This window comes from Misgurnus anguillicaudatus, chromosome 23, assembly GCF_027580225.2.
Source record: "Misgurnus anguillicaudatus chromosome 23, ASM2758022v2, whole genome shotgun sequence".
Lineage (NCBI taxonomy): Eukaryota > Metazoa > Chordata > Actinopteri > Cypriniformes > Cobitidae > Misgurnus > Misgurnus anguillicaudatus.
Genome location: NC_073359.2, coordinates 9,356,379 through 9,383,746, shown reverse-complemented (window position 1 = coordinate 9,383,746; position 27,368 = coordinate 9,356,379). Strand labels below are relative to the sequence as shown.

The window sequence follows — 27,368 nt, the reverse complement described above, 5'->3', positions numbered from 1 at the left end:
TTGCGGGAACTTGCAAAAATTGCGGGAACTTGCAAAAATTGCAAAAATTGCGGGAACTTGTAAAAACGGCGGGAACTTGTAAAAATTGCGGGAACTTGTAAAAATTGCGGGAACTTGCAAAAATTGTGGGAACTTGCAAAAACTGCGGGAACTTGCAAAAATTGCGGGAACTTGCAAAAATTGCGGGAACTGGCAAAAATTGTGGGAACTTGCAAAAACTGCGGGAACTTGCAAAAATTGCGGGAACTTGCAAAAACTGCGTGAACTTGCAAAAACTGCAGGATCTTGTAAAAATTGCGGGAACTTGCAAAAATTGCGGGAACTTGTAAAAATTGCGGGAACTTGCAAAAATTGCGGGAACTTGAAAAAACTGCGGGATCTTGCAAAAACTTTTTGCAGCTTTTGAATGATGTTCACGTCACATAATCACGTCACTTCATAACGTTCCCATGGCAACAGGGGATATGGCTGTGCTTGTGTGAGGTAAATGCAACATTTTTCAACTTTCTGCTAAGATAAATGTGATTTTTGCTACGAAAATGCGGGGATTATGAAATCATACAATGCGAAAGTGCTGCGTATCGGAAAAAATGCAGTCCCCCACATAACTATGCGGACTTTAGCTGATTATGTGTTGAATCATGCTATCTCATAATCACATTTTTCTGGAGGGACTGGGACACCTTATTTTACGCCACGTTTTGCTCGTTGTTTTATCAGTTATATGCATGAAATGTTTAAACATGGAGAAAATTTCATTTCTTATTTAAAAATAAAATATATTTCAACCTAAAATGCTGTTGTTGTGAGAAATAAATCATGCGTCTGGCATGAAGACATTATGGGTCAACCACCCATAAACGCTTAAGTTGGTAAGTTCCACCACAGCTGTTAACACCTCTCGTAATGAGCAATGCTCTGCCCTGAGACATCCACGAGACATTATAATGTCTCTCAACATCTCCCCTGTGTCATCTCAGAGGTTTACAGTAAGCACTATGATGCAAGCAGGAGACGCAAATCTCAAGGGCACGTTCCCTCAGAGAACCTCAGCAGAGAGACACGCTTTTCTAATGGGTTAATGATCGGCTCTCAAGTTAGAGTGCCATTAAACGCAGGGCAAACTCTCTCTCTCTTTCCAACACACATGTATGCTCGCTCTACCCCGGAGCGAGAATAAAGCAGAGAGTATAGAGGGCTAATTGATGGAGATTCTTCCCTATCAAAACAGCCCACCACCATAAATGCCATTCCAGTTTGTCGCGCTGTTCAAACAGCGGCCCTGCGTTAATGGTTAGGTGGAAGTGTTTGCTCTGCATTAGTCCATACCTGAGCCGGCACAATAGTGACCCTTGATGGTAGAGGAAACAGACAAAAAGACCATGACTAAATGATGTCTGAGTGCTACAGAAAGTCTCACTGACTTGTGTCGTCCCACAGGACGAGGTCAGAACATTTCAACACGTCACCAATCATTCCTTGACGATGAGATCGGGATGTTGAAAGTTTATCCGTGCTTTAACTTTATGCAATAATGTGTGGAATAATAATATTCCATATACAGTAGTTTGGATAGGATGTTTTTGGTCCCAAGTTGTCACTGGGGCAGTACCCTTTAAAATGGTCCCATTATGTATCCATTTGTTACAAATATGTACCTTTGAAATATGTACTCTTATACCACAGGGCTGTTGAATGCTCTATTCTGATTGATTGAGAAATGTTCCATGGGTGTTGATTATGTAAGGACTAATTGACGACGGGCCATTGAATTATAAGAAAATAACGCACACCCAAGGTGCAATGCGGCACGACGCGAAGCTGAGTTTTCAAATAATTCAAAGGACCGGAGTCAATTATTCCTCTTATACCACGGTTACCACAAACATTGCTCTGGTGGCTATTTTTAAGACATTTGACAAGTTAGGTGTGCGGTTATAGAAATTAATGCATACCCACGGAACATTTCTCAGCCAATCAGAATACAGCCTTCAACAGACCCGTGGTATAATTGTCAATAACCGCACACCTAACCTTTCAAATGTCTTAAAAATAGGCACCTGGGCAATATTTTTGGTAACAGTGGTATAAGCAGAATAATAGACTCCGGTCCTTTGAATTATTCGAAAATAATGCACACCCACGGTGTAAAAAATAGACCATACATTGGCCTTAAAGGCACACTCCACTTTTTTATATCCGTTTTGATATCCATTCAGCAGATATAGTCCCATTGGTAACTTTCCCATTGGACTATTTTCGGGCACTGCGTAATATCATTGCGCCTCCTGCAGCCATGTTACGGCAGCAAAGTCTTTGATTATTACGCCAGAATGAGAGTATAGTTCCTAGCCATATCTGCCTAGAAAATCACAACTTTTAATTTTCTGTCGATCTTAGTACACAATGTAACTACAGAAGAGTCAAGTTTTAAATAGGAAAAATATCAAAACTCTTTGCTAATGCTAATGGTCTAACCAGATTCAATGGATTGTGCTGAGCTGTGCTGAAGGTGCTAGCGCCAGACCCGGAGATCGGCTGAATGGATTCCAAAACGGTAAAAATCAAGTCTTTAACTGTAGAGGAGATGGAAATGAGCCTATTTTAAAAAAAAGTGGAGTGTCCCTTAAAGTGTACAGGTGTACATCTGTTTTAGCCTAGCTGGAATGTATTGACCAATCAAGATCCAGGACAGGAATTATCAGAATTATAAATTATTTTTAAAAGCTGTTTATATATGCTTAAATAGATTCTCGATACAATCAACATGTAATGCAAACAAGGAACCTAATAATGTGCATATGCTTGTTGCCTCTGCACTCTTTAAGTCTCATAAAAGGGTATGACTTGCCACCTTCTCTGACTGATATATTGATCTAGGGCTGTTATGTGCAATTAGCTTTTATTAGGCCTTACAGTTGACACAAGCAGATATCATTGAAAATGACAGAATGGATTAACAATATTGGCAGGGTGATAATTGCCCTTCTAGGGCTGCGCAATGCGAGTCCTTGGGAGGCAACCAAAAAAAGAATATCTTAATGTTTCCCTCATGCAAAGGAGGAAACTAAAGAGGTTTCTAGTAGCTTCCTATCCGTTCTGAGTCATTAGCGGGGTGCTGGATCGAGCTATTGTGAGGGTGTGAGATGAGACTTACGTGCATCGTCGGCTTGGGTTTTGCTTTCTGCTCGGCTGGGTCGATGGGGCGGGTGTGTGGATGGCTATTGCCCTGCTCAGGGGTCAGGTGGAGGCGACGGTGCAGTCTGTCAGTGTGGCTCATTCAGCTATGATTTAAAACAAACATAGAGGCATTTGAAAAAAATTTAAAGGATGTGGATGGTTGAGTTTGAGAGCAAGAGCTTTTGATAATTTAAGTGACATTTCTAAAATGCTCATTTAGTATTAATCATAAGAAAGAACATCTGCCTGTCCTTACTATTATTATAAAAATAATGCATTTACAATAAAATTACATTTATGAATTCGGTACTGTACATTCGGTAGACTAACTTAAAACCCTGTGTTACCTTTGCATTACTAATGCAATCCAGTTGAGCTACATGAACTGTTGGAACATATATATATATATATATATATATATATATATATATATCAAATTATATATCAAATTATTTTTACTGAACATGGATTGGATCTAAATAACATTCAACTGACCAACATAATAAGAGAGGCACAAATTAAGCTAAAACAAATATAATAAGACAACATGACAATCTTCAAAGGTGGTTTTTGCTATTCAGCATTTCTTTTATTAACAACATTAACTCATTTTTTACATATAATGGATTTCTTTAATAAACATAAATAATGCCAGTGCTATTACTTTAAACAGAGTATAAATTATGCTACTTCAAAAAAGTTGAACTTCTTTTCCCCCACTAAAGTGCAGTCTGTATTGTCTAAGACATTTGAGCCAGCTCAACAAAGGTTTTCTTACGGTGCTATATAATTATATATTAATTATATATTATATATTAAGTATAGTGCACACCAGAACATTAAATCATTTTAAATGAACAACAGACTAACTCATTGCCTTTATATGGTTAATTAATAAACAATCGGTATCGGCCTTTCTCATGCTATTGCCGATATGCCGATGGTTTCAAATTCATCAAAAATACCGATACATCGGTGCATCACTAATATATATATTATAAGTTAAGACTGAATGGAGCTGAAAATCTCATATGGTGTATCAGCTAATTGTGCCAAAGAATGAGAAATAGTAAATATTTTATCCACCTTGATGGCATCTAAGTGTAAGCATAAAAAAAAAATAATAATAATAATAAATACATTTTTTGTTATTTTTTTAATTTACATTTTAATGCATTTTTGTAATATTTGTCTGGACACATGCTGAAAACAGCTCTGTTTTCTAAATAATATTTGAAAAATGATGTAAAAATGTATGTAAAACATATAACATAAAACTTTGCAATTATCCCCCAAATATTCTTTCAGAATGAAATTAAACCAGAAATTTTTTGCAAATTTTTTTTAAGCAAATTTATTTACAAATTTGAACCCTTTTACATTTAATTGTACGGACACAAAATAATTAACGTCACGTCATTGACCCATTATATTAAAATATATAATATACTGTATAATATAATATATAATATATATGCTTGTGTTTTTCATTACATACAATTTTTGGTGTTTATCTTAATTAGCGATTGTCGTATTTTCCCTGTCGTGGCGTATATCCGAGTAAAAATGGCTTCTGAAATGAGAAAAAAAGGTAGCGCAGGATTTGAATTTGTCCATTGAGAATTGATTGGATCGTTGGAACTTGGGTCACGTTGCTATTTACTTATTATTACTGCGATCTTTTCCCGGGCCTGCCCTCCTGCCATTCCTCGTGACCGGAAGTAAAGAGAGATCGTTTCGCGGAGGGGAGGAGATTGGCATTTTTGACATGAATTTTTTAAAAACAATGAAGTTCACAGATAAATTATTTGTAAAAAAAATCACAATATTAAAATAAGTCATTGTTGACTTTAAAGATATGTAAAGAGAATATATATGGTGAGAATACTGGAAAATGTTGCAGCTGGATTCAAACTTTTATCACCCACAATAGCACCAGAGCTCAACATGTTAAAGGGGACATTTCACAAAACTTTGGTGTCCTCAAAGTACGTATGTGAAGGTTTAGCTCAAAATATTATCTAGATCATTTAATATATTGCCACTTTGTAGGTGTGAGCAAAAATGTGTCGATTTTGGGTGTCCTTTAAAATGCAAATGAGTTAATCTATGCACTATATGGCAGTGTTGTTGTTGGATAATGCAGATTAAGGGGCGGTATTACCCCTTTCTGACATCACAAGGGGAGCCCAATTTCAATGACCTATTTTTTCACATGCTTGCAGAGAATGGTTTACCAAAACTAAGTTACTGGGTTGATCTTTTTCACATTTACTAGGTTGATGGAAGCACTGGGGACCCAATTATAGCACTCAAACATGAAAAACTTCATATTTCCATGATATGTCCCCTTTAACTGCTAAGCATTTTACTATTTGGTAACACTTTTACAGTAAAGGGCATTACAAGGCATGCATTTTTTATCAGTACTCATGTTCCCGGAGTTCAAACCCATGACCTTTTGCAAAGCTAACGTGAGCTAAACAAATGTAAAATTATTATTGTCTTTTACTAAATCAACTTAGGATACATCAGCAAAAAATTGCTCTCTACAGTACACCAGAAACTAACAATGGTCAGAATATTCATGATGTCACGCCATACACATCCTTAAATGACAATTCAATCACAGCCTATTTATATGTACAGCTTGAAAAGATCCTCGCCATAAACTTTGCATTCCACATGCAGCCGTTTTCAAATTTACAGCCATAATTCTGTACATCTGAGACATCTGTCAGTTATGATTCAACTCCAGGGTCATAATCAAACCCGGGGGGTTCAGAAGAGCTGGCCTTGTTTGACTCTCGAGTGTTTTTCTTCGGCCTCACGCGCTTTGTTTTGATTTTCGCGGCGACTGCAAACACCTGACAGAACCACGAGTGCTATTGTTCCACGAAGCTCTTGAAAATAGAAGCATATAGGAAGCAATGAACAATGACTGTTGCTTGACCCGCTAATGGATCTAGCAGCGGTACGATGTTTTCTCTTTTCTCCTCCGCCGGAGGAAAACATATGGGGTTTAATTAAACACGGAGTGGACGGATCCGATCCGACCAGACATTCCTTTCGCTGGGAACATGCGTGCTGGGGGCGTCGTGCTGCAATAGTACAGTAGAGGAATGCTAATGTAAACACATCTCAGGTAGAAACACGAAACAAACATGATAAGCGGACAGTATGACTCAGAAATGCCGCAGCGCATATCCCAGCCCTTTCCCAGGCTCCGAGTTGTATTTACTCTCTCGACAATGCCCGACAACACTTCTTTTCTCTGTCTGGACTCTCTTTTGGTCATCCCTTGGTTTTTCATTGATGATAGCTAGGGAAGGTCAACAAAACAAAGTTTCCACGCAGCCAGTGTGGGTTATGAAAACGTTCCCTGTCTTAACACACACATAGAAACTATATTAGAACTGAATGTTTATATATGTAGGATAAAGAAACAATGTTGGACTTCATAACTACACCTGGACTGTAACACACAAACTCCTCACTCATCTAATACTACACAAAACAAAGCGTAGAGCTGTCACAGCCAGGAAACGTCTACTGAAGCCGAGTGTCCCACGCCCTTTGGCTTTTTTCCCCATTATCCTCATGTAACTGCATTTCAACAGCTTTGGAATGAACGCGTGACAAAAGCCCATTATATCTATGCTATTTCCTTTGTGTACCATATTGACATTATATCATACGCAGTGTTTTCCAATAATCAAACACAGATTATTTTGGGAATTGCGCACTGACAGGGGTTTGGATAAAGAAGCACACAGCTGAACAATGATCTCGGAGCTCATCGATAGACCGAAGCCGTACTGTCATTCATTACAAGACATTTGTTTTTTATAGAAATGCAAGTGGGAGACAACAAGGAAATTGTTTTCACTACCAGTTACTGGATGTGAGTTCATCCATGTAGTGTAATAAGTTAATGAAACTATTACCTTATCAGGTCCAGATGAAATCTGTAAACTGTTTATTCACATTTTTAGAGCATCCATAAAAAAGTAAAATGTGTACCTATTGCAGACTTAAGCTTAGAAAGCAATATCTACCAAACAAATATGAAAGACTTTGATTTAATTGTAAATTATGCAGATTTAAGCTGCATGGGCCTTCTTACGACATCTCAGATGCAACATACGCCACCTTCGCTAAAAATATTATGATATTACGCGAAGGCTTTCTCATGTATGTTTATCAAATACTTGGGCTTCAAATCCACTTAATTCCAGCCTCGCGCCATTCAGAATTACCGGTTTATTGACTAAATCTGTTTAACGCCATGATTATATTTCAGCAAAATCCTCAAACTGCACGGAAGGCAAATTCCATGGACCATGTAGGATTGTGGCTAAAACTGGTACTGCAATCACACAACCGGTGGCCAATACACAAAATGACAACATAAACATCAGTTGAGGGCTGCAACTCCACTTATTAAATTACAATATCCTGGCCAGACCACCAGTGATATAAGTATTTAACATGAAAATGATTTCTTAATGTCTGGTGACATATCAGGGCCATTTTATGATTAATTGATATAAATTTCTTACATTACTGTTCCTTTAAATAAGACTGGGTATCGATTCAGATGTTCCAGATCGATTCGATTCGCAATCTATTAAATGGATTCAATTCCAATTCTCTATTCAATTTTTGATTTCGATTCTCGGATCGATTTTTACACTCGATTCTCGATTAAACTCAATGAATATAGATTTAATATTACTACAGCATTTCACCACTGCATAACAAAGCTTTGTTCTTGTTCACAACACTATCGTCATCGTCTTGCTTGGTAAATCTAAAATGCTTCTATACCTTTGAATTTTTATGTGAAGGTGGCATCAACGTTGACGAAGCACCTGAAACCGCCATTTTAAGCACTAAATGAATGAATGACAGGCTCGCCTTTCGCTCCTTGGTAACATTGTGCAAGGCAGGAATGAGGGTGACATCTAGTGGAGTAGAAAGACTATTACTTAGGTTAACGTTAATCAATGTTTGCGGAAATAAATATGAAAAAAAATTTATTCGTTTTTTTTGCCCAGCCCTACATTTAAACTTGCGTCCCTTGTGAGTACTTGGACCTGAATACAACCCGAATATGGCAGCGACATAAATCACAGCGCCCCCTAATGTGTGGCTCAGTTTCTTCATTTATACATTTTTAATTCATTGGCTTTTATCATTTGCAATGTTTCTAGTTGCATCTTTAGTGATTTTGCGATTGTTTACCAGTCCCTCCGGAAAAACGCGATTGTGCGATCGCGCAATATATTGCATAATCAGCCAAAGTCCGCATATTTATGCCGGGCTGCATTTTTTCCAAATACGACGCACTTTCCTCGCATTAATTACATATTTCCGCGCACAAAATATGCGGGCTTGCATGATTTCATAATCTCCACATTTTCGTAGGAAAAAGTCACCTATATATTAGCAGAAAGTTGAAAAATGTTGCATTTACTTCCCAAAAGCGCAGCCGTGTCCTCTATTGCCATGGGAACGTTATGAAGTGACGTGATTATGTGACGTGAACATCATTGCAGCTTTTGCAAGTTTCCGCAATTTTCGCAAATTCCCGCAATTCCATTGCATAAATATCCCGCATATTCCATCGCATTTTTTAAGAAAACGTGCCGCAAAATCGAGGATTTTTGTCCGCAACAATCACAAAAAAACTCAGCGTTTTTCTGGAAGGACTGGTTTACTATGTCTTTTTTAAAGGTAAACACCACCGTTTTTCAATATTTTATATATTTTACCTCAACTTAGACAAATTAATACATACCTATCTTTTTTTAATGCGTGTACTTAATCTTTGTACAACATGTCGTGGATGTGTTAGCATTTAGCCTAGCCCCATTCATTCCTTAGGATCCAAACAGGGATGAATTTAGAAACCACCAAACGCTTCCATGTTTTCCCTATTTAAAGACCGTTACATGAGTAGTTACACGAGTAAGTATGGTGGCACAAAATGAAACGTGGCGATTTTTTAAGTGGATAAAAAATTTGAACTATATTGTATGGCGAAAGAGCGCTTAGTAATTTCAATTTCTGACTAATGACCCTTTCATTGCCATTAAAATGAAATTGTTAAAAGTCTAATGCTGCATTCACACCAGCCCTGCTAGAGGCGTCAAGCACGTGATTTCAATGTTAAGTTAATGTGAAGACACGTCTGGAGGTCTCGCGGCGCGAATGAGGTGTTTAGCGTGGCGTGGTAGACGCGATTCCACCTCATTCGCACATCTATTTCGCGCGAATGGCGTGAATTGAGCGTTGCTGCGGCAAACGCGCGAGTTAAAAATTTTGAACGTTGGCGGAAAAACGTGGCGCGTTAACCAATCAGGAGGTTGCTCTAGTAGTGACGTGATTACAGGAAGCGAGCGGAGTCGCAGAAGCCCCTCCCATGACGTAAAGTTCCGCGTGAATGTCTTAGACTAGAATTTCACGCGCGACTGAAGAGAGTAAACTCAAAATGTTCAAGCGGCAAACTAGACGCGGTAGAAGTAATTTTGACGTCTCAAATGCGACTGGTGTGAACCCACAACAATAAGGTCAGAGTCTGATTTAAAAAAAAGCTCATTTACAAGAAAACATATCAGACGCACTTAGAGGGTTTTGCATCTCTAGATAACAATAAAAATATAAAAAAATTATAATATTACCATATAATGTTGGATAATCAAAGTCAAGTATCTCATAAAAAGCAGTTGCCCCTATGTCCAAAGTAATTACATTATTTTTTATTCTACTGTATACATTAAATAATATATAACCTTCTAAAGACTAATAAATTGTGCAGGTAATTTTGCACATATAAATGTGTCTATTGGCCTGCACATGAGTCTCCAGGTCCTGGTTTCATTAGCTCCTGAAGCCCTCTCCTCCGCAATTGAAACCTTGACCCCAGCCGCGTTACACTTAACATGTTTTATTCTGCTGTAAAGAGATCTGTGTTTAGTGCTGTGGTCCCTCCAGCGTCGTAAAACGCGGCAGAGAAAGAAAAAAGGCGACCGGTGACAGGGGTTAAGTTGACAAATCCCTCGGCTTTGAGCCTCAGAGGGCTGGTAATCTCTCCGGTAAGCAAAGAGCTCTCAGGTACCCCTTCTGTTATCAGTGCACATCCACTTATGGTAGTCAAGACAGTCACACTCTGTTGTCTTCCCCCTTGTAGCTGCTGTGGGGCAGTGACATGTGGGTCATTAGGTACCATCGCTTCAGTCAACAGGCCTGTGTTTGCCGGCCCACTTGTCCTGGGACTCTTTATCTTTGGCGCCTAATTTAGATGGCATTGTTGCCCCTCACCTTGTTTGAAATTGCTCTTTTGTGTTGAATGTTGTTCATCGAGAGGGAGTGAACACAATTCATTTTTTAAACTTTTAAATCTTTTTTTTTTTTAAATATATATATATATATATATATATATATATATATATATATATATATATATATATATATATATATATATATATATATATTTATTTATTTATTTATTTATTTATTTATTTATTTATTTATATGTTTTTTTAGAGCGGTGGGTCATGACTCAAAAGTACATAAATACTAAATAGATAATAATAAGTATACAATTGCGCACATATAGCAAAATAAATTGTTAATTTTTAATTAATGGATGATATATATTTTCTTTTGTTGACATTTAAGCCTGTCATCTGTCCTTTTGAAGAACCTACCCAAATTAGTTATACGGCAACATGGACAGTTTCCATGAAATTCCCTTAACCTTGAAAAACACAAAGTAAAACAGAAATAAAATAAAACCCAGACACACATAAATACAGTTTATGTGTTGGATCACCACTTCTAAAGTCTAATACAAAATATGGCTTCTGTTTTAACACTTAACACACTGTAGGAATCAGTTTCGCTACTCCTCCTTGCAATATAACTAAGGAGTTTATTTGCCTTTCCATTAATTTGCCTCAATGAAGTGTGAATGGCCTGCATCAACAATCTCCAATGTGAATTATGATCATTTTAGTTTATGATAATAAAAGTCACTCACACCTTAAACTCAAAGTAAAATGAGTCTTGCACGCATTCCAATCTAGATATGTATAGAAACAATAAACCAAAAATGTGTGTGCTGGTGTTTTGTAGTAGTAGTTCAAAGTTTGCGGCTCTATATCAACCTGTTGATGTTCTTTTGATCTTGCATTTTACCACCTTTCCTATTCCATTCACTCATTGGTGGTAAGGCAGTTTTAACTCTCTTCTTCACCGGTTAATCATTCCTTCACTACTATCTATCCCCTGCGGCTTATCTATCCGTGTGTCACTTTATAACTGGCTGTTATCATTCCCTCCAACTCCACGTGATCTGCACAAACCTATCAGCCGCAGGAGTTTTGAATATTGTTGGATAGGTGAGATGTGACTGCGGGTGTAGAGCAGGTCATGCTGGGGGGAGGACGGGGGTTTGAGGGGTGAGTGGCGTGTGTGTGAAAGTAAATGCCAGGGTGGTGGTTTCATCAAAAAGACCTCAATTTTTTTAACGGACAGTGGATGCTAAGAAAAGTTTGATCTTGGGAAAGAATGGGAGGGCGAGCTGCTGTTGCTGTATGTAATTTGTTTTGCATACAATGTTTACTAGTTTTGAAAGTGAATTAGGACGAGACTCCAGTAAAGATTTGGGTAAGTGCACTATACAAACATTTAGTTGTTTATTTGCTCTTAAAAGGAAGTTTCTATCACCTTGATTCACCTGCTGAACTGCCATTATTCATGATACTATCAATTACTTTATTTATTAATTGTATTATTCATTACTTTTATTGTAATATTCAGTAGTATGTCAAGGACTGTGACCAGTCATTTAGGACTTTTTCAATCTTTTTCCTCTTTTGGATCCATATGACAGGTTAAGCTTAACAATAGGCCTTATTGTTTTTTCCTAGCTTGAAATATTTTTTGACCTAATGTCCTTATTGCTCACTTTTTTACCGTTTAAAGGCTTTTAAGAGTTGATTTTTTTAACCAGGATACAGTGTGTTTGGAATTGTATGCGATCACATAAACGGTACATTTTTGTCATTTTATTGTGCTATATTTTGTTACAGATAAGACGGCAGACTAGCGGAAAATAGCGGAATTTATAAATATTTTAAGACTGTTTTATTTATATGAATTAATTTTATTTGTAATATTATTTATACTCATATTTAATAATTTACTATCATTTGCTGTTATATTATTAATACTACTTTTAATCATTTTACTTTATTCTAGCTTATACGCTTATATTTCTAAGATACAAATTCACAACGTTAGCCCAAACCAAAAAACTTTCGTTTTTAAAACAAACATCCAGTTGTGCTTGTCTGTTCAAAAAGTTGATTGCAGAAATATTTAAAGTTTAAGAATTTATTTGAAATAGTAAGACAATATTAATAATTAAATCTTTAGAGAAAATTAAATATTTCTTAAATTTCGACATTTTGTCCAATACATGGGTTTGTGTGCTGATTTTCGTACTGTTTTGTATTATGACTATATTATGTGCCGATTATTTTGGTTATATCTGAGCGACAAAGCTATCATGCTAAAAGATTAAGTATAGGTTTATGGTTTTATGACTTAACATTATATCCGCACCGACGGGCGTCACATTTACAACATTTATGTGAGCGCTTTATTTAGGGATCTTCTCACGTGCTTTTATAAACATTATCCTAACAAAATAATCGCATAAAATAGTACTATAATAAAACTACTATTTATCACGGCAAAATGTAATATTTTACAGTTAGCCTACCTACATAAGGTTTCTATAAATTTATTTTTTATTTTACTTCAAATAGATTATTATACGTCAAATAGATTTTAATAGCATACTAATAAGGCAAATAAATACTCGTAACTGCTTTTTTAAATACAGTATATTTTTTTTCCTTCGCTTTTCATTAAATTCCCCAAACAGTAATATTTAATTGCCCCAGCAATCCAATGTACACACAAAATAGGCTACTTGACCCTCCGGCACATAACAACATACCTCCCGGTGCTCCCCTTAACGGCGCTGCGTGTCTCGTAATGTTCAACTACATTGTTTTAGTTTTGTCTCTCTGTTAGCAGATCCGCTGTAAGTTTTATTAAACAGCTGTTGTCGACCAAGTGAATGAGGCAGAAGCGCTGACACTTTCGCTCGATTCTGATTGGTCGAACGTGTGACGCCAGCGCACCGATCCCAGCGCTGATTGGCCGTCTGGGTGTCAGTGCGGCGTAAACAAAGCAGCGAGGAGCGGTTTGAACTTCACATCTCTGACATTATCGCAGATAGAGCGACTCGGAGCGCGCGCGGAGGAGGGGCTCGCGCAAAGTTCATGACAGCTCGTGCACTCCGGTTTAAAGACCAGCATCGCCACAACGACCACTCGACGAATACACAGATAACGCTATACTTTAGTACAAGGGGTCTTTGTATAGTTTAATGGCTGTGTTGCTAGTTTATGTTCCGTTTCCTAATGCTTTGAGTCGCGTGAATATTAAGTTATTAACTGTACGCTGCGCATGAAGCGTCTTTCAAATGAATATTCACAGTTGACCGGTGCGCTTGTAAATTGTAACACAATTTAGCGTAGTTAAGCCGTATCCATACACGCAGGATTTTTGTCGGACGTTTGGACGAGGTTTCTGAGATTGTCTGGTGTTGCTCGCGCGCAGGCAGACCACCGGACGGAGCGGCGCGTGCTCATCCTCGGCTCAGCAGAGCTGTCATGCTGCCTAAAGTCGAGTCGGAATCTCTCGGACTCGCTCGGTCGCATGGGGAACAGGGGCATATGCCCAGAAACATGCAAGGTAAGCGTTATATTTCACACTAAATCTGTGCCATGCACCTCGGGGGCTATCATTTATTCACGCAATTACACGAAGCCGAAATAAGACCCTTTGGCTGAAACAGTTGCCCACTTGTCAGTTATTCTGTTGTCAGCGACCTTTAACATGAGCATAACAGTGCATGCAACAAATATAACTTTGACCCGCAGAGTTTGTGAACTAGTTTTGCCTTTCATGTCACTGAAATTATATGTGAAATAGGCTAATTTATGGTTTAACATTTTAAACTTGAATTGTCTGAGTGTAACCGTGTATGCGTGTAAAATACCGACACATAATTTGAACAGACAAAACTAAAAAAGTTTAGCATTCAAACAAATTTACTTCAACAACTGAAATATGCAAAGCTGTATTTAAAAGATAAATTAGATAAAAACAAACAAAAAAGCCACTAAAAGTGTGATAGTTTGAGTTTTAAATAAATTGAATGATCTGTACCACCTCCCACAGTATTTTGTCTTACTAAGCCTATCAAACTGATGACGGGACACGAAATATAATGACTGCACAGCTTTACACCACACATAAATCATTCACTTAGAGTCTATAATATATTAAATAGCAAAACAAAATTAACTGAATATAAATACATTTTAGCTGCGTGCGTACACGTGTCTAAAGACGAATTGTGATCAGAGATAATTTATATAGGTTATTTTTCAAAGTGCTGAGGGATATTTCTCAAATAACTTTAGTTTATGATATATTTTCCAGAAATAGTTTTTTTAAAAGCAATATTTAAATCAAAACCTTATTATTTCATGGCACTTGATCACAGGTCACAAATCAGAGAGCAGTAAATACCCATTTATTTATTTTTAAATCATAGAAACTTGGCACGTGTTAAAATTTATAGTCAAATTTTAAATGTAAATAAAAATGTAAGACTATGAAAATACCTAAAACGTAATTCATTGAGCATTGTTTCACGTACAGTATATGGAATGCTACAATTTATAAAAAAAAACACTTGTTGCGTTCTTTTACAGATCCGCGTATTTTCAAAGGGAAAAGAAATAATAAGAAAAATACAATCACACTGCAAAAATAAATCGTGAGTATATCACATAAATAAATAGATGTTAAACGAAAATCAACGAATGTGTTCTGTTTTAGGCCTTTCCGAAAAGTTTTATAAACATTTAGCGCTTTGCAATCTGTTTCGAGCTAAATGTATTTTTTCTATATAGCTAGAAAATTAATTTCGAATGTCTTATAAAATAACTTTTCGTTTTAGGCCAATGTAGAAATTGTTGCTTTATTCATTGATCTCCCAAACCGCATCACTTCATGTTAAATGTTAATGAATCAAATTAAGATTGAATAATTAAAATGAAAAAAGCCCATTCAGAGAGAGAGAGAAGAACAGTCAAAGATGCGAAGCAAGAGAAATGATACAGTATATTTTAAAAGCACAGATTGCTGTTATATTTACATGTTGTTTTGCTTTTATTCGCCTCGTGGCTAAACGTTGCACTCCAACTCCAGACACCAGCCTCTCTCGCGCTCCCACACCAATTTACAGCCATCATGAATATTAACCAGATTGAAACTGAAGTTTTCTTCTGTCAGCGACCATCCTCCACACAAAGCTTCGGTTATTTCCCAGAGACACTTATTTTTCTTCTCCAAACCTACATACACGTACAAAAAATTCATTTTTTTAATGCTAATATTTTAGGAGGCGCACAAATGTCAATTTCTGAGTTGTTTGCTCAACTATATCTAGGATTTGTCACTCTCTATAGTCCTGTTATGATGAAATTAGCAATAATAATAAAACGACATGCAATTAATTTGAATTTTGTTAAAAACATAGACTACTATTTTAATATTACCATGTATGCTGATATTTGTTTTTTTATTTTCAGCCCCCCAGTTTAAAATGATGGACTACTCCTACGATGAAGATTTGGATGAAATGTGTCCAGTGTGTGGGGACAAGGTGTCTGGATATCACTACGGTTTACTGACCTGTGAGAGCTGTAAGGTGTGTACAATGTAACTTCCTCCAGTTATTTGTGAGCCAGTTTCTAAAATCTGCCATTTGTTTATTAGTCAATTTCACGTGTCAGAGTTATTTGTTAGTATATTGTGAGATGTTGACTTTATGATTGCATATTTTGTAAGTGGAGACATATCTTGATTGGGTGTTTTGTTATTGTGCAATTGAAATCCGGTGATGTGTTTATGTGGTGGTCTTGAGATCAGTCACACATAAACTCAGAGTTCGGAAACTGTACGGGACAGTTTCTTTGTCTCACACACTTCCATATGTGCACACACATGTGAAACTCAGATTGTTGATGTATGCAAAAGCTTTTTTCTTTAATCGTCAACAGAATTTTGTAGCAGACATCATGAGAAAATTACTTTGTATTGGAGATATTTAAACCTTGCATCGTATTATAAACTAATATTTGAACATTTTCTTCATTAGGAAACTGATTTGTAAATAGGATGTATGAAATGTTTTGACTTGACTTGTTTAGTTGCTTTAGTAAAGGATTTGTATTTTTAATTTCAACTTATTAAAGTTAAAATAGGCTAGATTTATGGTTACTGATCTCTGTTGTGCACCGTGATATCATGGGCATGAGCGCACGTGTGTGTTGAATTCTGGGCAATATTGATTCTTTTAGTTTTAAATGGAGCATCTCCCCACGGTGTTGATCAAGAATAAGTTAATACCTTTCCTTGTTTGATTTTCTCCTGCTTTGAAAATGAATTCAGAACTGTTGCAGGTGAAATCTTGTAATCCTACCGCAGTAAATTATGGATATAATTTATTGAATTTTTCAGCTGCTTTTTGGGGTTCTGCAGTATGAATAATAGGTTTAGAGCTGCTGAAGCGTGAATTTATTTTAAAGACATTTTTTTTAATACCTTTGCCTATATATTTTATGGTTTAAAAATTATAAAATGAGGAAAGAGTTTATTAAATGCTCTAAATTAGATTAGTATTTTATGTGCAATTTTGCAGTCACCACAAATATAAATGTTTCAGTGTGAATTGTACTATTCCCACTTTTTCCTCTTTAGTGAATGACATTATTAAATATATAATATCAATTTGGTTTTTAATTGCTCCGACAGTACAGTAGCTCATGACATGTGAAATATGTTGCACTTGTACATCACGAGGCTAAACTAGATCTTTATATTCCAGAAGATGTCAAGAGGGTCACCTTAAGCGATAGTAGCCTGAACCCGGTGGGCTATTTTGTCCGACCTTGTTGCGCATGTCCGCTCGGGTTAGACGATACGTGGTCAACATCTCACGTTTCTTTCCAGCCGCAGCCTTTATTTCTGTTTGTTCACGTCAGGGTGTGTGTGGGTGCACATGTCAGTTTCTGTGTGGGTGAGTGTTTGTGCGTGTTTGTGTTTATACAAGCGGGCGACGACTGCTGAGGGAGAGTTTCTCACCCCGTGGCGCTACTTTTATTTAGGTCTACTTGTGTGGCCGTGTGTGTAACACCTCTCTTTTTCTGTGCGAACGGAGGTGTGTGTGCGAGGTTGCAAAATACCGGGGTCAAAAGTTTGACATCTTAATTCACCTCTCTCTGCAGGGCTTCTTCAAGAGAACGGTGCAGAACAACAAACGTTACACATGTATAGAGAATCAGAGCTGTCAGATAGACAAGACCCAGCGGAAACGCTGCCCATACTGCCGGTTTCAAAAGTGCCTCACTGTCGGCATGAAACTGGAGGGTAAGAAACCTTCGCAATTACATTCTTGAGTTCTTCGGAACAGTCTAAGAATTCTGTACCATCACTACACGAATCCCCTAAATCTGATGTACTGTGTAGATGTGCGGCTCTGATGACTGTTAATTGTTTAACTGCTGGAGGGCAAAATTTTCAGCGCTGTCGTTTTATAGCTGGCTCGCTTTGATTTGCTGGCCCATGCTACCAACAGGATACAAGACCCTCCAGCGCCCTGTCAGATCCATCCAAAGAGATGAGCGCTCGCTTATACTGCCCACAGGCTCGAAATGATGGTTTTAACTCCTTGGGAAAGCTGCAGACGTGGACGTTAGCCAAAATAGTGTTTGGAATACAAACCATATTAATTAATTAATTACAATCTGATCATAATTATTTATTTTACATTACATTTAAAATCATTTTGAAATTTTTGGAGGAAAAATGTATACAGATGAAAATAAAACCATCTATAATATTTTATTATATGTGCACTGTAAAAAATACCTTGCTGCCTTAAAATTTTTTGTTAAATCAACTAAGATTTACAAGTCATGTCAACAGAGATAAGTTGTCACAACTTATTAAATATAGTTGATAAAAGTCAACTTAATTTTATAAGTTATAACAACTCACCTGTAGTTATAACAACTCATCTCGAGTCAAGATAAATAATAATAAGTCGAAATGACTTGTAAATCCAAGTTGATTCAACAAAGAATTTTAACAGTGTGACGCTGGACCACGAAACCAGCCATAAGTAGCACTGGTATATGGATCAAAATTATTGTTTTTTTTTAAACCAAAAATGATTAAGATATTAAGTAAAAATAATGTTCAATAAAGATATTTAGGAAATTTCCTAACGCAAATATATCAAAACTGTATTTATTGTTAGTAATATGTGTTGCTAAGCACTTTAATTGACAACTTTAAAAGCAACTTTCTTAATATTTTCATCGTTTGCATCCTCAGATTCCAGATTTTTAAGTATTGCCCTATCCCGGTGGTCTCCAACATGGTGCCCGCGGGCACAAGGTTGCCCGCACAGAGTCTGTGAGGTGCCCGCCAAAGCACATTCTATTAATAGAATCAAATGTAATATTTATTTATTACATTTTTTTATATTAGCTTGGCTTATTTTATGTACATTATCATTTTAAACAATAATAAAACATATTAACAAGTAAAATAAAAAAGTTTTAAGTAGACTATATCAAAAAAGTAGCCCCCAGATCCATTGTGGTAGCCCTTGCTCACAAAAAGGTTGGAGACCCCTCAGCTTTTAGGTGATGTATAAATCTCAATTTAAAAAAATTGACCTATATTTTGTGGTCCAGGGTCACATATAGTGTATACAACTGTCCACTACACCTATGTAGTATATAATATACATGATGGCAGTGAGTAATGCAAGTTATTAATTATGTTAAATAATATTACTTGAAATGGTACACATTTAAATGCTTTCAACAAACAGATCTGAACGAGAAGCAAAAACAGCACATCCATATCAGTGTGACACAGACGAGTGTTCCTCCATGTCTCCATGGAAGTGCCATTATCAATATACTGTAGATTAAGGGAAGCTGCAGTTCTCTAAAAATCATAGGATGATCTGTCTTATGTGTTATGACTTCAGAGGAAGGTCTTTAATTGTCTTCCTTTATTTATTTCTGTCTCAGTTAGAGATAAAGTGGGAAATCTTTTCTTTTATATTTACAGTATGTTCATTATCATTGCAGATGATGTTGAGGAAGCGTAGAGGAAGTTAAACAGTCTCGCCCGTGCGCTTATTTATTCGATCCCAGTGCAATGCTGTGCTCGGTCGAGCGTAAAATCGTTTCGATTTCATCAAACGTCTGCTATCCATACCAAGAACCTTGATGAATCAGAAGATCTCCGCACAGATATTCAAAAACATCCGCCGCGCTTTGCATTGCGCACTTTGTCATTTTTTGGGGTGCACATTGGCCTGGGCCGCCGGAGCTGTGCTATTACTTATGCATAGGTATCATAGCTATTCATGTGTGCGCGTGAAACTGAGTAGAGCTCGGGCGGACATGACAAACTGTGTGTCAGGAGTCGGCCAGGGGAGGCATTCATATGCCTGTGATAGGACAGGGAATCTCGCCCAAGCAACGCTTAATATTCCTGTATATTAAACGCACATAAATCAGACGATAAGCAGCGCTTGAATCTGCCCAGACAGGCCCTGTCTGCAGAGACACGCCGTACCAGCAAACAAACACAACAACGATTGACTCCCAATTCAAGCAAATTAGATCAGCCAACTGCTTTTATTACCAAGGCAATTGCTTTCCGAAAGCAGTTCGAATAACTCACTGGTTTTATCAGTCACATAGAAGTACAGTAGGTGAAAAAGACATAGACTTACACAATAGACATACAAACGCACATATATATACAGTTCTGTGCAAAAGTCTTAGGCCACCATCACCAGCTTTGTTGTTTTAGCAAAGGTTTAATGTCCATCCATATTCATTTTTCACTTTTTTTAAAATACAAACAGAAATACAGGAAATATGTACACAAAGTTAAAAACAAAACTAAATGTCTTCTTCAGGCATCAGTCAGTATTTAGTGAGACCTCTCTTGGCACTAAACACATCTTGAGCTTTTTTGAGGAAAATGAAGTCCTGAAGTTATTCGATTAGAATTAAAAATTAGGATTTAATTTCATTTAATTTTAAGAGATCCTGCAGTTTCCTGCTATTGCTCAAGTGGAAGGGTAGTTTACCCTAAATACTTGACACTTCATACTTTTATACTGTTTTTAATACTACATACACATTTCCTGTATTTTCTGGTTGTATTCTAATTAAAAGACTGAGAAATAATTATATATGATCACTGTACAATTGCAAAAACAACAAATCTAATGGTAGCATGGTGGCCTAAGACTTCTGCACAGTACTATATATATAGGGATGCACGATATATCGGCCGACATATCGTTATCGGCCGATAAATCGTTATCGGCCGATAACTGCTTCGTTTTAATATTATCGGTTATCGGTCTGATAGCAAAATTAGGCCGATAAATGAAAGCCGATAAATGATGGATTATTTTGGTTTGTTGAACCACTTCACTTGCTCATTGCTGGCCATGTGGAGTTTTGATTGGTGCTTTCTGTGACATAGCACGAAGATGACACGTGTTGCGGGCTTAAGAAGAGTATGCTAGTCTAGCGCAAAGACATATGTCCGCGGTCTGGGAGTTTTTCATTGTGAAATTAATATGAATATTTATTGGCCTATATATATATCGGTTATCGGCCCCCAAATATAAAGAGTTATCGGTTATCGGTATCGGCCAAAATTTCCATATCGGTGCATCCCTAATATATATACATACATAAATATATATATACATATACTGTAGTGTATGCATGGTTAGCAATAACTGCAATAAAAGAACAAGGCTATGTACTGCACTGTATATACTTTAAAAATAGTAATTGAAACAGTAGGCGTAATACCACCATAAACAAATAACAGTTGTGTGCTGCATAGCGTCATCAAGTTGCATGTTTAATTTAGCTGGTGGCGTCAAGTTCTCATCGTGTAAATAAACTGTAATGAGCACATATTTACTATTTTTAATTTAGTTCGGAGTACAATTACATGAGTCAGTACAATATTTTATATAAGTAAAGTTCTGGTGTATTAGTTACCATAAAAGGGTCGTCAGGTAGATTGCAATGCATTTTTCGTTATAAACAGGCAGCACATTTTAGTAAATATATAAAAGGTCGTTCGGATATTTGATTTATACAGAATTGCAAACTGTATACTGCAACAATAGCATTCTGAAAATATCACAAAGCACCCTCTTTACAACCCCTCCCTCCCCAAAAAAACCTGAGTATGACTTGAATGTAAATAACCTTGTTTAATTAGACGCCGTGAGAAATAAAGAAACCCTATCAGAAGACAAAAAGCAAGAGGGGGATGGTGTGCCTACACGTGCATGGACGGGGGGGTGTTGGGTTGCGGGGGTACGAGCATGCATTCATGAGTCGCAGGTTCTAATTGTGATTTCCCAAAAGAGCCACCTATTAGTTTCAAGCTTGTTAATTACCCATAAATCATTAATAGTTCAACTTCCCACTATGTTATTTTTTATTTTATGATCGGATACATTTTAAAAACCACAAAACACCAATAAATAAATGCAACACTTCACCACAAGTTGCTAAGGAATCATCGCTTGCCAGAATGTTACTGATGCTAGCAGCAGGATCGCCGCGGCAAGGCTTGCCTCCCTCTCTCGCCGGATCAATCACATCACACGCGAATAGTTGTCAAGCGCACACGCACCACTGCGACAAGGGCCATTAAAATCACTCCCCAGGCAGCTGTTGGACCGGGTCCTTTAATTGTTTTATTTTTTTAAGACGTTCTGGAGATATTAGAGGGCCTAATGAGCGTGCTCACGCCGGTCAAGTCTCCATCTGAGAGCACGTTTCCAAATTTGTGCTCTTCACATATGCCAGTGTGTGTCGAAACCTCCAGCCATCTACCCTACTGACAACATGGAGCATAAAAGAAAAATAATTAAGCGTAAATAATTAACATGGGACCCAGCTGACTAAAGTGGAGTCGGATCTGTGCTGTATTCTTTATAATAATTTGCTATAAAAATGTGACTTTGTTTCAGTTTACAGTCGAATTATCAGTTACATTCCCCTCCAAAGTGTGTCGTACGTCTTTGTTCGTCAAAGTTTGCTATATACAGTAGGTTCAGTGGCGGCCGGTGACTTCTTTTTTTGAGGGAGCTTGATGCGAAGTTTGTCACAACATGTATGTAGCCCGTCATGTGTGTGGTTCTTAATTTCAAAATAAGTGCCTGCTGCAGACGCGTCTAAAGGGTTTATGATAAAAGAGATGCTCGCGTTTGCCAGATACTTGCATAATCTCATGCGTAATCAGAGTTTACTGTTAAGTGAATGTCTTGTGTGTATTTTGTGAAAGTGAGCGTCTCTTTTATCATATAAATGGTTTTGACGCATCTGCAGCAGGCACTTATTTTGACAAAACACTTGATGCACATGGTTCACATGACGCAACAAACACATATTTTGAAAACGCAAGCAACACACATGACACTCCGAACACTTGTTTTGAATTAGCGCCCCTCGGATGAGCAGTCACGAGCTGCCACTGTATAAGTTTAGGCTTTAAAGGAATAGTCTACTCATTTTCAATATTAAAATATGTTATTACCTTAACTAAGAATTGTTGATACATCCCTCTATCATCTGTGTGCGTGCACGTAAGCGCTGGAGCGCGCTGCGACGCTTCGATAGCATTTAGCTTAGCCCCATTCATTCAATGGTACCAATCAAAGATAAAGTTAGAAGTGACCAAACACATCAACGTTTTTCCTATTTAAGACGAGTAGTTATACGAGCAAGTTTGGTGGTACAAAATAAAACGTAGCGCTTTTCTAAGCGGATTTAAAAGAGGAGCTACATTTTATGGCGTAATAGCACTTTTGGGAGTACTTCGACTCGGCGCAGTAACACCCTCCCTCTCCCATTATGAGAGTGTGAAGGGGAGCGGACTTTTCAGGCGAGTCGAAGTACTCCCAAAAGTGCTATTACGCCATAAAATATAGTTCCTCTTTTAAATCCACTTAGAAAAGCGCTACGTTTTATTTTGTACAACCAAACTTGCTCGTATAACTACTCGTCTTAAATAGAAAAAACGTTGATGTGTTTGGTCACTTCTAACTTTATCTCTAAATGGTACCATTGAATGAATGGGGCTAAGCTAAATGCTATCGAAGCGTCGCAGCGCGCTCCAGCGCTTACGTGCACGCACACAGATGATAGAGGGATGTATCAACAATTCTTAGTTAAGGTAATAACATATTTTAATTTTGAAAATGAGTAGACTATTCCTTTAACAGATGGGTCACATGGTTAACAACACAAACCAACAAGTCGTAAAATTTACATTGGTTGATTGTGGCAAATAAGTAACTGCGGTATAAAAGTGTGCACTGTAATAAATTGTTCGCTGCTGTGGTGTTTCTCTATATAAAAATGAAATGTTAAATTTAAAGATGCTGTAAAAAGTTTCAGGTATTTGCTACTGTAACCAGTGACACATCCTGTTTCATGAACCCCGCCCACCAAAGTCATGTAAACAAACTTAATGTCAACATTACCCAACTTGTTATGCTCAATGACTGACAGGCTGAGAGTGTTTCTGGTTGCCTAGTTTTCTAAATAACTAGAAAATCCCCCTTTATGCAATTTAAAGGGACATTACACTTTTTTTTTTAAATATATGCTCATTTTCCAGCTTCCCTAGAATTAAACATCTGATTTTCACCGCTTTGGAATCCATTCAGCCGATCTCCGGGTCTGGTGGTACCACTTTTAGCATAGCTTAGCACAATCCATTGAATCCGACCAAACCACCAGCATCGGCCCAAAAAACAACCAAAGAGCTTCGATATTTTTCAATGATATTACGCAGAGCCCGAAAACAGTCCCCTGCTATTGAAAGTTACCAAAGGGACTACTTTCCGCTGCTGCGCAATATCATTGCATGTTAAGGCAGCAAAGTCCTTGATTATTACGCCGGAATGAGAGTATAGTCCCTAGCCATATCGGCTAGAAAATAACAACTTTTAATTTCCCGTCGGTCTTAGTACATGATGTAACTACAGAAGAGTCAAGTTTTAAATAGGAAAAATATCAAAACTCTTTGGTTATTTTTTAGCGAGATGCTAATGGTCTAATCAGATGCAATGGATTATGCTAAGCTATGCTAAAAGTGGTACCGCCAGACCCAGAGATCAGCTGAATGGTTTCCAAAATGGTAAAAATCAAATGTTTAGCTCTAGGGAACCAGGAAAATGCACATATTTTCAAAAAAAGTGGAGTGTCCCTTTAATTATAGGGCTTTAAGAGAGGCACATGCATTAACTCATTCTAACTCATCTTGTCCCTTGTGCTTTGGTTTTTATAAGCTGTGAGGGCTGACCGAATGAGGGGCGGACGCAACAAGTTCGGCCCCATGTACAAACGAGACCGGGCCCTCAAGCAGCAGAAGAAAGCCTTGATCCGGGCCAACGGACTCAAGCTGGAGGCCATGACGCAAGTCATGCAAACAGTCCCAGCCGACCTCACCATTACCTCTGCCATTCAGAACATCCATTCGGCCTCCAAAGGGCTTCCACTGAGCCACCACCATCACCACCACCATCACCACCACCACAGTTCCTCCAGCGCAGGGCTGCCACCCGCAGACTTTGACCGTAGCCCCTTTGTCACTTCGCCGGTCAGCATGGCCATGCCGCCTCACGCCGGAGGCCTGCAGGGCTACCAAGCCTACGGTCACTTCCAAAGCCGCACCATCAAGTCAGAGTACCCCGACCCCTACACAAGCTCGCCGGAGTCCCTCATGGGCTACCCGTACGTCGAGGCCTACGCGGGAGGATCGCCGCCGACCTTCCCCCACCTGGTGGTGGAGCTACTCAAATGCGAGCCGGACGAACCTCAGGTGCAAGCTAAGATCCTAGCGTACCTCCAGCAAGAGCAAGCCAGCCGAGGCAAGCACGAGAAACTCAACACCTTTGGCCTCATGTGCAAAATGGCCGACCAGACACTGTTCTCAATCGTTGAATGGGCCAGGAGCAGCATCTTCTTCCGAGAACTGAAGGTATGTGAATCTTCATTATTTACTATTTGGTTGGTCCCAAATGTCATATACCATGAAGAGCTTTGGGTGTGTGTACCAATTCATTTAAATTTGTTTGGTTGAAATTAAGTTTGGAATCAGACCAAGTGTTAAAATATGGTTTAAGATAATTATATTGTCGAGAGCAGTATTATATTTAACTACATGGATGTTTAAGACTAAGCAAACATAAGTTTTTAAATAATACTGGACTTTATTGAGTATATGGATCAATGCAGAAGTTTCAGTGAATTTGTATAATGCGTTTGTGTTTAGCTTAGCATGCTTACTGTATATGCATCTGTATAAACAGGAATATGCTACCCCACAATGCCGTAGCTGACTTATAAATATAAGTGAAACAAATTGACTGAATGTCCAAATGACTGAATGTCTCTATTGGAGTAAAAACTGCATCATGTGTTAAGTTGGCATTCCAGACGCTACGAGTTTACAAAAGCGGCTGATGTTCCCAATTTAATTTTTTATTTTCCAGTTGTTTTAACCTTTTTCACAATACATATGTGGCTGACAGAAATATTGATGGTGCTGGGACGGGAGTGAGGTTCAGTAACTCATGCATGTCTGCGTTCATGAAAGATTTTAGTCGTGAGCACGCTGTATTTTACTGTCCCGTGACATGTTTTGATATGCCTTTGGGAAATCCGACAGCGATAGAATCAAATCAGTCATTTTGTGGTCTCAGGACTACTGGCACCTTATTGTTTTTGCTCCATTCGATGAGACTAAGTACTTAAATTCATTCATACTGAAGACTGCACAGTTTTTATACAGCCCCCAGTCCCGAAAAATATTACGATTTTTAAATCAATCTATATATATCTGTATATATATGCTTCCTGGACAGGGCTAATCCTAATCCCAGACTAAAATGCATGTTTGAACTGCTTTAATTTAACATCTTGCACATTTTAACATATATCGGTACCACTGTTTTGTCTCAAAATAAACACAAGTATAGTTTTTTTGTAAGGTTTGTTTGTTAAAACGACGTGTCCTAATATAATTAAAGGAATAGTCAATTTTCTTAAAAAAAAAAAAATCCAGATAATTTACTCACCACCATGTCATCCAAAATGTTGATGTCTTTCTTTGTTCAGTCGAGAAGAAATTATGTTTTTTGAGGAAAACATTCCAGGATTTTTCTCATTTTAATGGACTTTAATGGACACCAACACTTAACACTTAACTCAACAAGTAACAGTTTTTTTCAACAGAGTTTCAAAGGACTATAAACTAACCCAAACGAGGCATAAGAGTCTTATCTAGCGAAACGATTGTCATTTTTGAAAATAAAAATAAAAAATATGCACTTTTAAACAACAACTTTTCGGCTAGGTATGGTCCAGCGCGACCCAACATAAATGCGTAGTGACGTAGGGAGGCCACGTGTTACATATATAAAACGCACATTTGCGGACCATTTTAAACAATAAACTGACACAAAGACATTAATTAGTATCATTCCAAATACAACAACGTAATACGCTCCTCTTTTATCACACTTGTAAACACTGGGGCGGAGTTTCGCGTTCGTGTCTGTGACCTCTTGACGTCATGACGCTTTCAGAACCGGACCTAGACGAGAAGTTGTGGTTTAAAATTGTGTATTTGTAATTTTTCTTGTCAAAAATGACAATCGTTTCACTAGATAAGACCCTTATGCCTCGTTTGGGATTGTTTATATTCCTTTGAAACTCGTTGAAAAAAACTGTTACGTGTTGAGTTATGTGTTAAGTGTTGGTGTCCATTAAAGTCCATTAAAATGAGAAAAATCCTCAATGTTTTCCTCAAAAACATAATTTCTTCTCGACTGAACAAAGAAAGACATCAACATTTTGGATGACATGGTGGTGAGTAAATTA

At 37.6% G+C, this 27,368-nt stretch overlaps 1 protein-coding gene and 1 long non-coding RNA gene across 7 annotated transcripts in view; one reads left to right on the top strand and one right to left on the bottom strand.

Annotated features, from left to right (window-relative positions):
• nr5a2 (nuclear receptor subfamily 5, group A, member 2) overlaps positions 1-27,368 on the top strand; it is a 135,899-nt gene that overhangs the window by 41,422 nt on the left and 67,109 nt on the right. Inside the window, exons 1-5 of one of the 4 annotated variants that reach the window (XM_055217295.2) lie at positions 11,671-11,856; positions 13,885-14,019; positions 15,930-16,048; positions 17,628-17,769; positions 24,773-25,464. In XM_055217295.2, the coding sequence (XP_055073270.1) occupies positions 11,805-11,856; positions 13,885-14,019; positions 15,930-16,048; positions 17,628-17,769; positions 24,773-25,464 (1,140 nt within the window). In that variant the 5' untranslated portion in view covers positions 11,671-11,804. Of the gene's footprint in view, positions 1-11,670; positions 11,857-13,884; positions 14,020-15,047; positions 15,113-15,929; positions 16,049-17,627; positions 17,770-24,772; positions 25,465-27,368 lie in introns of those variants that run through there. The other 3 variants (XM_055217297.2, XM_055217296.2, XM_055217298.2) reach the window with 3 other exon arrangements.
• LOC129453181 (uncharacterized) overlaps positions 1-27,368 on the bottom strand; it is a 58,589-nt gene that overhangs the window by 2,902 nt on the left and 28,319 nt on the right. Inside the window, exons 4-5 of one of the 3 annotated variants that reach the window (XR_012365755.1) lie at positions 15,494-15,692; positions 3,158-3,284 (exon numbers count right to left, since the gene is read on the bottom strand). This is a non-coding gene — a long non-coding RNA (uncharacterized lncRNA). Of the gene's footprint in view, positions 1-3,157; positions 3,285-13,216; positions 13,623-15,493; positions 15,693-27,368 lie in introns of those variants that run through there. The other 2 variants (XR_012365757.1, XR_012365756.1) reach the window with 2 other exon arrangements.